We start from the raw sequence: 14,371 nt of genomic DNA, 5'->3' as shown, positions 1-14,371 counted from the left end.
TGAGCTGTCAGTGGTCTGAAAAGGAGACTGTCCCCTGACAGAGCAAATGGCAAGTAGCTTGCTCCAGGCTTGAAGTAGCCCACTGTAAATATGAGGTGCAACAGAGATGGCAACTAGTACAGCAGAGCTCACTGAGCAGCAAGACCAAATCAATCCTTAAGCTTTAAACCAGTGGAAACCTACATCCTAGATGAACTTGTACAGGTTTTGGAGACAGACACAAGTCTTTAATTAAACTGAATTGCTGCCTGAACTCATCACAATGCCCACACGTTCCTAAAGATATAGGGCAAATTATTTGTATTGTGATTAAACCTCAACCCAACTGAGGTTCCTTTGACACCTGGAATAGAAAACACTCCAACATACAAAATAACATGAGTATTCACAAGGTATCATTCCCCCAGTGCTGCTTAAGTCAGTTTTTAAAAGAAACTTATTTAAATAAGTGTAAGACACATTACTGGAAGTTAAGCCAACTAGAAAACAAAAAGAATATTCCTGGTAACAACTAATATATAGCAATAATTCTTTCTCGTACCCAGTTTCCCTCCTTGAATAAATTATATACATAAAAAATTACCATAGCTTAAACTACCAAAAATTCTCTCCAGGAGGATATTTCGAGAAAATTAGGTCTATAATGAAAGTATTTCTGAAGCATAACTATAGTGGTGCTAGCACATTGCTGTAATTAAGAATAATGGAGCTGTTTGCTTGGTATACATTAATGGATTTGATTGTTCTCTGTACACATACCTGCATTTTAAAAAATACAGTCAAAAACTTTAACTGCCAAAAGGCTCCATGTACTTGTGCTTGGACACACAGCAATTGAGAAGCAGACTCTGTCATTTACTGCTCATCTAACAATTAATCTTAAATCTCAATTACACAGTGAAGTAACAGAGGCACAGCTGAGCTCATGATCCCTCCGTGCTTGGTTTATCTGAAGGATAGCTCAAGATCAGGACACAGCAGTGTAGGATGAGACCTGCATTGCAGTGCGTTCTTCACAATCAAGCAGGGCTTTGCAAACTTCGTCAAGGTTATGTCATGGACACAGATGCCACAAGTTTCACTCCACTCTCTCACTCTTCTTTCAGGGCTGTCGTTGATTCAAGGAGAAATACAGAAAAGCATAGGACTTACCTTCTTTTTAGAGTGTCCTCTGTCCTCTTCTTTAGCCGCTCTGCTATTTTTCCCAGCTCTGGAAAGCTTCTGCTCCCCGGACTGCTTGATGGTGATTTTGATCTCTGGTGGGCAAATATAGTTCTCCAAGTTCTTTGGGGGCTTCTTAGCTCTCTTGGTCGTCTGGATCTTTAGTTTCAAACTCCCCTCTGTGAAGTTAGCCTCTTTGATGGAAAACTCCTGCTCCTCCAGCCCGTCTCCTGCCACCCACTTCTCACTGTCTGCATTGGAAGTGGAATCCACATCTCTCCCAGAACCCATCTCATCCTCTTCTTCAGGCTCCATACGCTCTCCACTCACTGGGATCCCTTTCCCTGAGCCAGCTGTCGACAGCACTGTCTCCCCTGTGCAGCTGGAGGCAGATGGTTGTTTGGTGGAGGACACAGAGGCTGGCAGAAAATCTGCCTCACCTCCCCTTTGCCGGGAGCTACCCAAAGACTCCCTGGGCTCCATTGCAGGACTGCAACACACTGGAGTTTTATCAGAGGGAAGGGAAGTGTGGAAGGGGATGGGGAGAGAAAGGGCAGGTACGATCCCAAGGAATGAATGCTAACTGTCCACCAAAGTCAACGTCCCAGTGGCCCAGAGGCTGCAAGTAGCTCAGAAGAGATCAGGTCTGCCACTGTTGAAAGAACAGAGAAGAAAAGAGGAAGTTAGCACACACACATGTTGAACCCAAGTGTGGTAATGACTGAAACACATTACAGCTGGGCTTGCCCTATGATATCTGAAAAGCCTTGCCTCACATGAAGTGGGAACCAAGGATAACTGGTATTTCTGAGAACTGGAACCATAGAGCAGTCAAGCCAAGAAACTATAGCCACATGTGTCTCTGAATTGATGAAAATCAATATTAAAAAAAGTAAGTGAAAAACGTCATGTAAATATAACCTCACTCAATTCCAGACTTCAGACAGAAGCACGGGAGAAGCCAGCTATCTATACTCGTGCATCTCTTATTCTAAAATGCTCCTCATCATTGGGTTTTCAAAGAGGGGAAGGAGAAAAAAAAGTGAAAAAAAGAAAAAAGAAAAAGAGGAGTAAACATTTGCATCAGGTTAAGTAATAACACAGTGATCAGAGCACAGAAAATATAGTGTTTCCCTATGATAAAGGCAGGAGAACACTTAACTCCCTGTTCCCATGCTTTGCAGGTCAGAGAGATGCACTTGGCTGCTGGTTGTACTGTGGGATGCTCCACTCTGAATGAATTATTCGACATTTTCTGGGCCAGACATACACTGTCTGGAGCCAGAGATGTTACCTGAGGTTCTGCACGGGAGGAGAATATACCTGAATCACTTTGAAGCATGGCAGGAGCCTAAACATTGAGGGCAGTGGAGGAAAGATGAAGTCAATAAGTCAATAGCTTCTAGAGCTGCCACTATGCCCTTGGTTACCATTGCTCTGTATAAAAGACTTGATCACCCTAAAGCAACAACAGTGCTCTCAACCCTTCAAATATGACCTTTCTTTGAGGCATTAGATGAAACCCCTCAAGATGGAAGCACACTCAGCTTGGCCAAAGTTGGTGGGAGAAGCCACAAGTATTCAGTTCAGGCAGAAGATCTGTCACCACATGCAGACTAAATCAAATATCAAATTAGGAAATCCATTAGGGAAAAAAAAAAAAAAAAAGAAGAGAGAAACAAAGAGACATGCAAAGTGTTCTTAAAGGTGTGAAAAGTTTTTTGTACCTCTCTAATATACAGCAAATAACCTCCACCTCTGTAGCCACCACAGAAAGCCAGATAAGGTTTTCACTTTCATGAGCAGAACGCCTCAGAGAGAAATTAAGGTTTGTTTCTTTTGGCTACTTTAGTACCCCAAAGTGGCTCCCTGATAAACGTGAGGAACACCCCTTCTGGAACAGGGAGAAGCATAGAAAAAGGCACTGTCAGGAATAAGACCTGGCAATGCAGACCTACCTTTAAAGCAGCAAATCCCTCCCTTCTAGATGAGCTCAACTGCACTGCCAAACCCCACCCCTCAACCAACTGCAAGCAGGATCTGAGAATAGTCAAGAATTTCCCAGGCCATTTTTAGTAGGAATAAATTGTAACTAAACATATGAAGAAAAAAAAAAAAAAAACTAGCTACCTATCATTAAATCATAAATGCACTATGGATATGAACTGTTTTGCTTTAATACATAATTCACTCAGAAATTCTTATGTCCCTGTGACACTAACTTTTTTTTTGCTTTTTATAAATGCCTTGCATAAGCTGGAAGTTCATGAAGTAATAACAAGCACCTTAAGTTATATAGCTGTAGTTTGATCAGAGTATAGGTCGCTTGTCTGGCCGCTGGCATATACAGTTTGTAATGGAAAGTCCGAAGTATCTTACAGCTCCATGAAGTCATTGGGTGACCTCCACCCACATCCCAGCAGACACAAATTCAAATAAACTTCCCATAAATAGCACAAGCTGACTGCACAAGCAGAAGGGGAAGAAAAAACTATCTAGCCTTAGAAATACTTTCTGGAGCTCAGAGTAGAAGTATCTTGTTAGAACATCACAAAATAATAATAACAATAAATACATTAAAAAAAACCAAAAACCATGAGCTGGGCATCTTCCAGCAGTAAGGAGGATGCTCACTTCCCAGCACTGCTGTTGTACTGGTCTTGCTGAAGATGATCACGAAGAACTAATAGGCCCAGTCTCCCACACATCTACCCTACCTTGACTCACCCTGTGGTCAGCAAGTCTCTCTCCCTTTCACCACCAATGAAGCAAGCATAATGCTTACCTAGTTCAACTCTATTGTAGGGTGGATTAGTTAATGCCCTTACATTGTTTTGAACCCAAGTGTTTACCATGTGGTACTCACTAATTACTAACGCAATTAGTACATTAAAGCCTCCCAGCTGAAAGGAGCTGCTCCACCTAATTGGCTGACCTTGCACCTTGCCTCTCCTTTCTGCCTATGGAGGTGATGGGAGCCAGCTCCCTACCTCTTCTAACCAGTCCAATCAAAGAGAAATAAAGAAAAAAAAGGCCCTCCCATTTATCTGGTATTTCACATTGTTAATCTCCTTGGAGAAGGACGCAGTGTACACACTCTTCTGTGCTGCAACACAAACACAAGGTGGTAAAAGCTCAGCGGTACAGCATTCCAGGGAGTTACTGCTCTGGTATGCACGCATGTACAATGGGCACTCTGTGCTGGTCTCCGCCCACAGACTTTTAACCTCTCTCAATGCTGGTAAAAAAAGAGCAGGTTTTTCACAGAGAGCATCTGACCCAGCAGAATGCGGCTACCACACCCTCAGAAAACAAAGTATGAAGAAAGAACCGTAGGCTGTGATGAGACGAGCAGCCCTCTTGGGACCTTCTGTAGAGCGAAAGCTGAAATAAAACTCCTGACTCTGGGCTGGGTCTTTCAGGTTTGAAACCTCAGGGTCAGTGGAAATAAGCAACAGATGAATAAAGGCATTGCATTATGCCAATGTCAGATGGGTTCATACTAAAGCCAGATTTAAAATCCTGCTTTAAAATATTGACCTTCTGTCATGCTAAGAGTTGGCAGATGATGACATCACCAGACCTTCAGGTAGCAACAAATAACCCTGAACTCAAACTCAAACGCCATGCAGAATTAACTAGGTCATTGTTTTAGGTATCTTCTTGCTCTCCTTCAGGGTTAATAGTTAAATGACTCGAGTGCAGGGACATTATACTCGTCTTTCTTGTTTGGTCAGGCTACAAGTGCTTGGACTAATTAGGAAACCTCACTTCAGATTTATGAACCAGTAACCTCCTGAGTGAAGTCCTGACCTCCCCCTTCTTCAGTTTGGGACACACTGCAGCTCTGCAGTAGTCAGTGAGCCCTGGATTTCCATCTCTCACAAAAGATATGAGGGTCCGAGCTTCAGAACTGATGTTAAAAATAAAAATCAAATTGAATCTCAGGGAGAAAAAAAAATAAAAAATAAAGACCCTAAATTGTTTCTGGCTGAAGTCCTTTGGAAAACAGGTTCTGGTTCAGCTGTTATCACCTGGACTTCTCTCTCTTTTGTGTCCATCTGTTTGCATCTCCCTCACTTTAGGCTGCCCTGCAAGTAGGAGTACTGAAGGAAAGACAGGAATCATTCGTGCTCCGTCAGTTCTTTTGTCTTAGCTGACAACATGCAGACCTGGAAATCCAGAGGGATGCTGATTTTCCAAGAGATTCCTAGCTGTATTCTAACCACCAAGGATACGGGGACTGCTGAGGCTCTTAAGTGCTTACCCAAACTACTTTCTCAGGCTCATGAACATCAATTCCTGTTCAATAAGCATCTACAGAAGCATTTTACCATCCAAATTAAGCTCCCAGAGGAAAGTGTTATCACTAGCGAGCTTCCTGTAGTCAAGTTAAATTCCAGGAGGATAATTCACAGGTGAATGACAACAGAAGTTGGCATTAGTTCTTAATTAGGCAGCAATTCACACTTCCTCTGATAAGTACCTAGAAATAATCAAATGCTCAGCCTGGCTGCTCATGTGTCTCTCATCAGCACCTCTGGGCACCTCACCTCATACACCCTCCTGGAGGCAAAGGTCTGAAAGAGAAGACCTCCCTTTGGATGGTGTAGATGCTTGCCATTAGGGCCTCCAATACTCTGTCTTCTGCCCTGGGCAACAGCTCACACTTGCAAGTATTTGGGTATCAGGGATGTTAAGTGATTAAAGTGAAAAATTGTTAAGGACAAAAACAAAGGTGAAAGTAGGAAGTTGGGCCTAAAAGGAGAGAAATCCACTTGTTTGAGATGCTCCAAAAATGAAAGTGGACATAGTGCTTGGCACAGCTTTTGCCGGGTGCCCAGAAACAATTGCGTTTGTAACAAGCAAACAGAAGCACAGAGGCACCACTGCTTAGGCAAACACAGGCAAGATGGGTTCAGCTGCCTAATGTTTGTGCTGCTGCTCTCTCAGGTTTGCTTAAATACAGGGAGCAGCAGCAGCAGAGCAGTTTTAAGAGATGTTGCCCAAATCCCATAGTACATTAATCTCAGGCATGACTGTAGCTACAGAAGTTGTTTATGTTTTACCCACAGAGTCCAAAATGCCTCATGAAGAAAATAAAATATATACATATGTCTGTATACAAGAAAATTGAATAAGGGGAAATTGAGGCACAAGTCTGAGAGCATCATGCTGAAAGTGAAGTGGAGCTCACATCCGCCAAATCTCACATCTATCCTATTGCTTTTGGGTCTCACATTCTCTCATGCAACAGACAGTTACGAAATCCCTAATCCCTACAAAATACCAGGAATCCTGGAAGCCTCTTTATACTCCATCTTTTTAAAACCATTCACCACAAAGCACTGGAGACTGTGCAGCAATATTTAATTATGACATATCACCTTTCACTCCAAAGACTCCTGGGTTGCTTTGTTGATTATATATGCCACAGCTGAAACACAGCTGACTCTGAGGCAGAGGCCAGTGGACAACCCACATTACACTCAAGGGAAAGTTTTGGTCAGAAACCTGCTTTTATGAGAAGTGTCAGTGAAACTTCAGACTCCATCATGGTGCATAAAAAAAGCCAATAGCCCAGTATGCAGCAAGCTGCACTGAACTCAGCTAACCCACTCTGAGAATACAAAAAGAGCCCCAACCTATTTAATCATTTTTGCTTTGCAAAGAAGTCTATGAAGTTCAGGCGTGGTACTGTGACCACAGAGACAATGATGCCAGGTCTATGCACTGCTAGATGAGCCAGAAGCACAAATTTGATGCAGACAAGGCACAAGTGCACAGCAAATCTGACCAGGAGAATGAGTTTATACTGGATCTGTATCATGCACCAGCAGTGTATTTAATCTACTGCTCAGAGCCCTGGGGCTAGATTTATCATGCCTTTGAACTTTGGCTTTATCTTCTTCCTGTGCCCATGATACTCTGAAAAAGCAGCCCATCTTTGGCAGGGAGCTGGAAAAATGAGTGTGACAGCTATTTTCCATCTACACTATTGATCCCTGAGAAAACACCCTTTCACTTAACTTGTGTCAGTTTGGACAGGAACTATGCTGAAAGACTCCCCCTTCAAGTAAAACCAATGAATGTCAGCTCTTAATAAAGAGTTGGAAATGTTCTGGTGAAGTCCAAATCCCAATGGAGCACCATTCTGTGCATCCTGCCCTTGCAGATCCTGCACTGAGCCATGTAGTGGACTGGACCATCACCAGTTTTTCTGCAGACCTCAGACATTCTGTGTTCATCTGATGTATTTTTTGGCCTCTGTCTCCAGTCTTGGACAAATTGAGATCTTCACCGCATGGCAATTCAAGATACACTGCTAAAACTCACATCTGTAAGATATACCTGGATACAGGCAAGCATAAAATGCATGTGGATATACATTAGGTAGCATGTGAGATCCTCAATTATATGACTAATTGCAAACAGAATGACCATATGTGAAGGCCTGTAATCCACAGATTATCTGTAAAGCTAACTAACTAAACAGGGCATGTGATTCATTAATAGGGAGGAATGATGCAGATGTGGTTACAGAGGAGGAAGGTGATGGCTCTTCATGCACTCCCATGCCCTGCCCTGATCTCCATATTGTCCACTTTTGTTCCAGTCCTTCCACCTCTGATTTTGTGTGGGTTTTGTGAGGACTGTTTCTGGAAGGGAGGGGTACAAACTGTCTCAGGTGTCTTCTATCCACAGAAAAATAAAGGGCAAGGATTAATGGCAGTTACAAGAACAGGATAAATGGTTCCATTGGATTGCCTTGAGTCTAAGTGCTAGAGCTCTCTGCAACTCCACCAGTGTGATTGAGGAAAGATGACTGATGGCTCTGCCTAGGCATGCCAAAACCTGGCAGAAGGAGACAGGAAAAGCCACACAGAAGGGGAAAAGACAAGATAACCTGAAGATCTCATGTATCCAGATAAGGCTGCAAGAATCTCCCTTAAGATAATGAGACAGAAATAAATGAGATACTAACAACATTCCTAACTATGGAGGCACATAAGTGTGTACATTACACATGTGTGTATCTGTCTTCTCAACACAGAGACATTAAGAGTAGATTATGGAATCATATTTGACTCCATAATTAGGTTTGAGAGTCCATAATTAGATCAGATAGTCACCTTTCTATGAAAGTAACTAACATATGGTGCCGAAGGGAGGGCCAGCTGAATGATTAAACAACTGACATGGCCATAAATCACGAAGTCCATAAAAACAATACTGCCCAAGGTACAGCTGTGGCAACACCTAGTGTAGCAAAGCACCCATATGTGATAGGAGGGGAGATGCACATAATGTGTCCCAAAGACTTTTACAAGCTCCTGCCTGAGATCTGAGCCAAAGTTCTATAAATCCACTCACTCACAACTTAGAGGTACACATTAGTGTAGGGGAAGCTTCTTAATGCTGGTCTCAAAAGGACGAGCCTCATCCCACCTGTGCTCTCTGAGACAAACTCCATTGTATGACTCCTTTAAAACTAGGCACAACTCACTGCATTTACACCTCTGAATCAATGAATAGTGTTCACTCCCAATGACAACAAGAGATGGTATGTCACTTTTACCCATCATCCTCATGAAGATTAGTCCTCTGAGACACTAAAAAGCAGAATGAGGTGCCAGCTGTGATCCAAATCATAAAAACACAAAGAGTAAAGCCAGGAGATTTGTCTACATGGGGTCAACACTAGGTTGCCAAGCTTCTAGATCAAGCATCATCACTGAGGTTGTGATGTATGCCCCAGGGAAACTTCTGAGTTGGTGCAGTAGAATGCCCTGAACACTCTGCTGGGTGCATCGGTGTGTGTCATGAAAGGAACAGAACTTATTCCATTAATAACAGTGATAAAATTTGTTGGGGAACTTCAAATGCTTACTCCATTCTACCCAGCTCTTGCCAAGTGCACCATCCTGGAGGTAGTGGAATTTGCTCTGAGCTACAAATGGAAAGTTTTATGGGTATTCAGGGAAAGCATATTGGCACAAAGACCAGCCACAGAAAGCAAAAGCCTGTACAATTCCATCATCTGTGTTACCAAACTTTCCTAGATTGCCTCTGCTCTTGGAAAGCTGCCATCAGACACAGTAGCCTCCTTCTAACACCACCATGGTACGGCAGTAATCTCTCCTCCCTCTGTTCAAACATTTCCCTTTGTGCTCTGAAATGTGTGTAAAATGATTTTTCTATATAAATCATTAACAAAAGCTTTGTTTTTGTTTACTGCAACTGCCACAGGATTCATTCTTCCTCCTGTTCTACTTTTCCCCCTCTTCCATTATTTTATTTTCACTTGTGCAAGTGCCAAAGTACACCAGCTTTCCTTTCCTTTCAGAAAAAAAGTAAAAAAGAAAAAAAGTAAAAAAGAAAAAAAGAAAAAAAGTAAAAAAGAAAAAAAAAAAGAAGAAAAAAAGAAAAAAAGCCCCACAAAGACATAAATAAAATGAAACCACGGATCTGATAGGGTATGCAACAGGTTTGGCTCAGCATCCATTCCTCAGAGCCATAAGTGATCGCACATAAAGGATCATGAAGGCTTCAGTCCAGGACCTATCCTTTGATTAGACTAGAAGCTGTACAAGCAGCACATCCATGTCATTCAGCATTCTTCACATTTCAAATGAGGCTCACGAGTAAGGAAGGTTGAATTTTGTTCATGGACAATTGCACTGTGGATTTCAATATTGAATAAGCAGAGAAATCTCAATGCTGTATGCAGGATGTTCGAAAACCAATGCCTTCTATATTATTATGATGGCCCAGTGTCAGAGGCAGATGTTGGTGATATGGCAGTAGAAGCTGAACCTTCCCACCAACATTACATCCCATTCTGTCACCTTGTGACATATGGCAGCAGAGACTGAAAAAATGGCATCCGATATGGAAGTGCGTATGAATCAAAGGTGTGGAATTGAATTCCTCCATGTAGAAAAAAGGCTTGCTGAACATTCATGGAGACCAGACAGTGGATGTGAGCACAATGAAGTGGTGGGTGGTGCGTTTTAGCAGTGTCAACAGTGAAAATATGTCACCTGGTGCAGATTTTTACAAACATGACATGTAATCTCATATTCATCGCTGATTAAAATGGAGAGCTAATGGTGGTGACTGAAAAATAGTGTTTAGTAGCTGAGTACTTGTTCTGTCAAATAGTGTTATTGTGCTATTTGCACCTGTTGTAGTTTACAAGGAAATAAATAGGAGGCATTACTTTCAGAGCAACATATGTACTAGTAATTCCTAACATCAGGAGGGGACTGTGGGAAAACACAGCATATGCAGGGTATGCAAGGAGGGTAGTAATTTGGGATACTTAGAAGAAGGCACTTCCTTTGTCTTGCAAAACATCTCATTCCTTTGAAGAAGGAGAGTGTGTCTGGGCCAGGAAAAAGTAAAATTCCCTCAAAGAATCATGGTCTGCAGGGGGCCAGAGCAGAGCAGGACACAAGTGGACATGGCTGGGTGTACACAAGGGCAAAATGTAGCCCCCCTTTCAAGACAAGAGGAATAAAATTCAGACAGGAGTGTGCTGGTTGGAGGACCTGAGAGCAAGAGTAAAGGCAAGACAACAGACAGCTGCTATGGGCAAAGGAAAGGAGTAGCTCAGTTTCTAATGAGTCTGATGAGAAAACAGTCACAGAAGTGCTGAGAGAAGTTGAATCAGAAGGGAGATAAGAGCCTGCTGAGTACCTACATGCCCCAAAGGCGTCTCTGGCTGAACTATTTCACTGTGCTGTTTATGAGACATAGCATATGTCTGACTGCATCCAAAGAGGCAAAACTTAGTGACACAAACCACTGTTCAAGCAGGGCCAGGTCTTCGTGTTGTTATTCCTTTGTAACATCACTGAAAGATATTAAAGATCAGGATGGGGTCAGTATTTGCGGGAACACTTGGCCAACACACTCCTGTGTGCTCACTGTAGCAATGAACTATGGGTCTCTGTGCTCCTATCATGAGTAAAGCAGAGCTTGGACTATAGAGTCTCAGATAAGTCAAGAGACCTCTGGACTGGGACATCCCTACTACTGTGTTCCTCAGCTAGGGACAGACACAGAAGTGAATGGAGTCACAGTCCCCACCTGTAGACACACTGCAGCTTACTGTTACTGTGATTATACTGTGATTATTATGGTTTTGTTTGTTTGTTTGTTTATTTTTGCTAGAGCTTTTGCTCCAGAGCACTGGTTGATCTGTTCACTAAGTAAAGCCTTAAAAAATGTTATGTTCTGAAAGGTGGCATGTTCTAAGAGCAGAGTTATCTTCAACTCCAGTGAAAGGAAGGAGGAACAGAATCTGTGCTTTCGTGAGTACTTCGCATGACACAGAAATGGGATCTAATGTAAATCAGCACCCATAGCAAATGGCATTTATATCATTTATCCAGCAGAATTTGTGGAGATGGTGCCACACTGTTAAAGCCAACAGACTAAAAGATCTTGATTGACTTCAGTAGGCCCACAATGACACTTTTAAATTGTCATAGCTTCAGATGATGTGACCTTTGTTTTTTTTTTTTGATCCCCTCACTCACCAAAAGAAGACAGAGGCCTTCAACAAGCCCTGTGTTTACATCCATTTATCAGCTCAAAGTCTAGCAGGTTAGAATGTTGCCCTATTTAAAAGCATATGGTTAGAATAATTTGAAAGAGAAAAGTGTTTCCCCTTCTTCTCTCACCCTTACTTTTTTCTGAATAAATTGGAAAATAAAAGGAACAACTGACAGCTGGAGGGAATTTATTCAACCTTTCAGGAAGAAAATTGCCATCAAGCAAAGAGAAAACATGACATTTTTCAGCCCATTAGGTGAAGGTTTATAGAAGTTACAAGATGTGAATATATGGGTTAATATTTTAAACTGTTTTGCAACCTTAGGAATAATGGGCATATATAATAACACTTTGCCCAGATCCCTGTTATAATACTTTGCATGTATACAATCCTGTTCAAACACTTACTAAACTCCCCTAGTTAAGCTTCACGTCTCTGATCCCTTCTGAAAAAGAACAGAAGAATTCAGCAGAGAATTATTCCCTTGTACAGAATTCTATTGAATCCGCACTATAGAGCTCCATAGGAAGGTTTTAGAAAGAGAGGAAAAAAAAGAAAAAGGAAAAAGGAAAAAAAAAAAAAGAAGAAGAAGAAAGAAAAAGGACAAGAAAAAAAAAAGAGAAAGAAAAAAAAACGACAGGCAGGATTTCCTTGTCTAACAAAGTAATAGGATTTGAGAGGAATTTCAGTGGAAACCCCGTCGCATTCTCTTAGACCAAAAATTTAGCAAGATTCAAGGAGAAGTGGGAACGGATCAAAGCACCACACCAGAATACACCGAGTCTGGAAACACATGAGGAAGTTAGGCCAGTGTCCAAGTCTTAGAAATCACATCAGTAGGATACTCAGGATATGTGGATTCATATGGAGGAAAGACATGACTGTAACGCCTTGCAGCTTGACCTCTGGTTTGAGTATCATCATTTTCTCCCTTCCATCTTAAAACCAACTTCCTCATCTGCTAAAATACCAGGACAGAAACAGAATGATTCATTGTATACATTTATATCTCTCAGTTTTAAAGGTTAAGGCTAACAAAAATTTCAAAGTAACATAAAACCTCAGGCTTCCGATCTTTAACCCATCTCTAATTTTGAGGTATTTAAGTGAGTCCTGGATAACCCCATGTCTGCCTACTGCACATTCTTCTGAACAGCTTTCCCAAGCATGGTCACAACAGATACTGTATTAGGAGAAACTTTGCTCTCATACACTGCCACATTCTGGTTCTTAAGTACACAGGACTGTGCAGCATCTCTCACAGGATCAGCACCTCACTGCCTTAGGGAAAGTGAGAGGCTGAGTAAGGGTCTCCCCAACCACAGATACTTAGTTTCATCCTTAGCACTACTATCTACTGGTCATTTGCATTCCTATCTCTCATAGGTTTTGGCATTTCCTGAGGTAGGTCACAGCCACACCACCATCAACAAAGACATCACTCAACTCCTGCATGACTTTCCACACATTGAGTTTGCTTTCAGAACAGTGCAAGAGAGTTCTGCACTGGGAAGACAACACAGGCTCATCCTCAGTACCTGTATAACTCCTTTTTCCCTTTAAGTTTCCTATGTTGGATGCATGCCTAAATGAGCACCAGTGCTGTCATCACTCTAAACAAGACTGCCTGGTCTGTGAGCAACACCAGAGGCTGATACTTCTTCAGTGTCTTTCCATTTTGCCACCTCTGCTTCAACCCCACCACTTTCCCCTCAGTGTCTCATGTCAACAGTCATAGTCACACACACTGACAAGAGCAAGCAGGTTTGGAGAACAGGCAACCAGGCAAATATCATAGACATACAGATTCTGGGACCTTGCAAGATTCCCAAGCTGAACTAGAGACACTAAGGTCAAAATCAAACCAGGATTATATCCTCCCAATCTTTGGGATATTTGAGGTCCAGAGTTTTGACCTCACCTTTTGGAGATTGAAGTGGCTAACCTGAGAAATCTTTGTAACGTTCTGTTTTATAAAAGACACCAAAAGTCTAAATGAAATAATGTCAGAAGATTGCTTTTCATGTCTGACTGCTCCACAACTTACAATAAAAGATCATTGCTATGTTTGGACAATCTGTGCTGCAAAGCAAATCCAACTCTGAAAGGTAAAAATAGCCCCTAACTGTTCAAACCCAAGAGATAAATAGAAATGACCACTCCTACTTCATTCACTCATTTCCACAGCTGTGATTGACAAGCTTTATTATCTGACTGCTTTTAGTCAATTTAAGGAATTATTTTGCCTTCTGTATTTTTCGCTTCCTCTTGCTCTCATGTATGTCCATCACCTTGCTCTTTCTAGAGCACAGAATCCAGAGCCAGCTGACGAGCTGCAGATGTGAAGATGCAATGAACTTCTGATGCCTCATCAAGAGAAGATATCACATATGCAGACGGAGAAAGAAGACATCTCTAAGGGTTTGAGTGCACCTCAGAAGCAACTGTGCTAAAAGCAAGCACTTGTAACCTGATTGAATATATGTATCACAAGGCAAAGCAGTCCCAAACATGAAAGTTTGGAAATCATTTTCAGGTCTGACAGGACTCTCAGGCTAAATCCTGGAAGGGTTTTAAAAGCGCATCTTAATCAAGATGACAGTTTCCTAAAAGGATGAGTCATTTTGTTTTGTCACCAATAGCAAG

At 41.9% G+C, this 14,371-nt stretch overlaps 1 protein-coding gene across 2 annotated transcripts in view; it reads right to left on the bottom strand.

The window, feature by feature from the left end:
* SETBP1 (SET binding protein 1) overlaps window positions 1-14,371 on the bottom strand; it is a 264,102-nt gene that overhangs the window by 245,498 nt on the left and 4,233 nt on the right. For both annotated transcript variants that reach the window (XM_065747106.1, XM_065747107.1), the window contains exon 2: window positions 1,153-1,813. In XM_065747106.1, coding sequence (XP_065603178.1) covers window positions 1,153-1,644 — 492 coding nt within the window. In that variant the 5' untranslated portion in view covers window positions 1,645-1,813. The remainder of the gene's footprint in view (window positions 1-1,152; window positions 1,814-14,371) is intronic.

The sequence above is a fragment of the Cyrtonyx montezumae genome, unplaced genomic scaffold (genome assembly GCF_038088225.1).
Source record: "Cyrtonyx montezumae isolate F1298 unplaced genomic scaffold, pur_monq_1.0 scaffold_41, whole genome shotgun sequence".
Taxonomy (NCBI): Eukaryota; Metazoa; Chordata; class Aves; order Galliformes; family Odontophoridae; genus Cyrtonyx; species Cyrtonyx montezumae.
The sequence above is the reverse complement of the archived record's forward strand: the minus strand, read 5'-3'. Positions and strand labels throughout refer to the sequence as shown.